This window comes from Mastomys coucha, unplaced genomic scaffold, assembly GCF_008632895.1.
Source record: "Mastomys coucha isolate ucsf_1 unplaced genomic scaffold, UCSF_Mcou_1 pScaffold23, whole genome shotgun sequence".
Taxonomy (NCBI): Eukaryota; Metazoa; Chordata; class Mammalia; order Rodentia; family Muridae; genus Mastomys; species Mastomys coucha.
Genome location: NW_022196906.1, coordinates 58,061,590 through 58,063,652, shown reverse-complemented (window position 1 = coordinate 58,063,652; position 2,063 = coordinate 58,061,590). Strand labels below are relative to the sequence as shown.

Sequence of the window (2,063 nt, the reverse complement as noted above, 5' to 3'; positions counted from 1 at the left end):
AAAAAAAAAAAAAAAAAAAAAGATTAAAAAAATGATTAAAGCCAAAAAGCTTCACTGAATTTCTAGCTATTTCAAGAAATTTATAACAGTCAGTACTGAATAGAACTTTATTCTAAATTGATGTAGTTTATGGACCATATCTTAAACTTAGTTTTACACTGTACACAGTCTAAAGGAGTAGCTAGCTATGACAAATGCTCAACGGAGAAGTGATAAAGGAATGAATGAGCATGGATGAGTGGAAAGGATCCATCCAACAGATCAGATTCGCCCTAACTTGAAAGTGGGGAAGATGAAGGAGAAAGGGAAAGGAGGGAGAGGACATTTCCTTACTGTGCAAGAAGGGTCTTTGCCAAGAGCAAGGCTTAGATGAGAGCTCAGGGTACCAAGCATCCTAACAACTGGGATGTAGCCTTCAGCACCTACCAAGCTGGCTACCCACTTGCCCTTTACCTCAAGGAAGACAGGCTAGGTCGACTTTAACATACAGGTTTCCTCAGTTTCTTCTGCAGCGCTTCACCTAACACAGCACACTTGTTCAGGTACTGCACTCTGGACTGAAGTGCAGTCACCAAACCTTGAAGCTAAGTCCTAACCTCTAATAAATACAGTGAAATGTACCATTATCTGGAAACAGGGAAATGAATACGGGTCATGTGGCCATAGGATGGGCCCTAATTGAATGTGACTACTGGCCTTATAGGACAGGAGATATGAACAAAGACATGCATGCAGGGAGAAGCCATGGAAAGGTTAAAAGTACCAGTGCCTCAGTCAAGGAGCTGCAGAAGTCAGAACCCAGACTGGGGCAATCCTCCTCCAGCAGGAAGGGGGCCATGGCACCTCAAGGGTAGAGCTCTGACCTTTTTCTAAAACAGTGAGGCAATAAATCCCCACAGTTCTAAGCCATCAGCTTGTTCCTGAACACTGAGCAAGGTAAGGAGGCTCCAAGAGCCAGTGTCAGCCAACTACAGCCTACACATCAGACCTAGCCTTCTACCTCATAGTCACTACCATCACATCCCACAGGGCCCAATAGTCCCCTTCAGGCTGCTGCAAAAGCTCAGGTTTCTCTGACCTGGGGCTCCACTTCTGCCCCCCACCCTTACCCTAATGTCAACCTGTGGAGGTCCCACCTCCAGGGTCTCGCCACTTGCCTGCTACAGCAAAAAGCCTTCATCTCCTGCCTGGTGTTCTGAAATCTAAGGGGCTCCCCCTGCCATGTGAGACTCGCCTAGGGCCTTTGTAACATAAATCCCTTGTTCTTAGAGCCATGCCTCCTCCAGCTAAGCATTCTCCCCTTTCAATTTTGACCATCTCATGAAGAATGGTATGAGAGCCCATGCTTTCCTGGAAGCTCAATAATCAAGACTAATGCAACAGCTGCATATATGACTGTGTTCACCACACCACCTTGCTTGCCTACCTGGCACAAACCCCACTCACATAAAGAGCCCAGAAAGGGCAAAGACAGAGAGTATTACAAAGAATCCCACAGCTAGACCAGCAAGCCCTTTAATTATAAAGCTCATATCTTAAAATTTTGGGGCTGGAGAGATGGCTCAGCGGTTCAGAGCACTGACTGCTCTGCCAGAGGTCTGAGGTTCAACTCCCAGCAACCATGTAGTGGCTACAACCATCTGTAATGGGATCCAATGCACTCTTCTAGTGTGTGTCTGAAGACAGCTGCAGTGTACTCATATAAATAAAAAATAAATCTTTAAAAAAGGACCCAATTGAATATGCAAAAAATCTTTAAAAAAATTTTTTTATAGGTCTCCTTAAAGCCAAAGACAATGTGAGGTCTCCTGAACCATTCACATGCTTGCTGAATTACTTACTCAACACTCATTAAACATCCCAACATTTGGCTCTTCCTTCAACTGAAGACTTGAGAACTGGAACAAAAATTCCACAGTCTACTAATGGTTCCACATAAAGCCAGATAATTTAAAACATGTCATGGGGTAAAAGCAACACTGTCTAGTTACTCACCATTCTTCATCACGACATTGGACCAGACATTGGCATTCAATGCTTGTACAATCCGCTTTACACCTGTA

General features: G+C 44.3%; 1 protein-coding gene across 4 annotated transcripts in view; it reads right to left on the bottom strand.

Annotated features, from left to right (window-relative positions):
* Positions 1-2,063, bottom strand: part of Aagab (alpha and gamma adaptin binding protein) — a 35,618-nt gene that overhangs the window by 18,532 nt on the left and 15,023 nt on the right. For 2 of the 4 annotated variants that reach the window (XM_031344925.1, XM_031344926.1), the window contains exon 5: positions 1,996-2,058. The exons of the other annotated variants lie outside the window; for them this stretch is intronic. In XM_031344925.1, the coding sequence (XP_031200785.1) occupies positions 1,996-2,058 (63 nt within the window). The remainder of the gene's footprint in view (positions 1-1,995; positions 2,059-2,063) is intronic. 4 annotated transcript variants of the gene reach the window in all.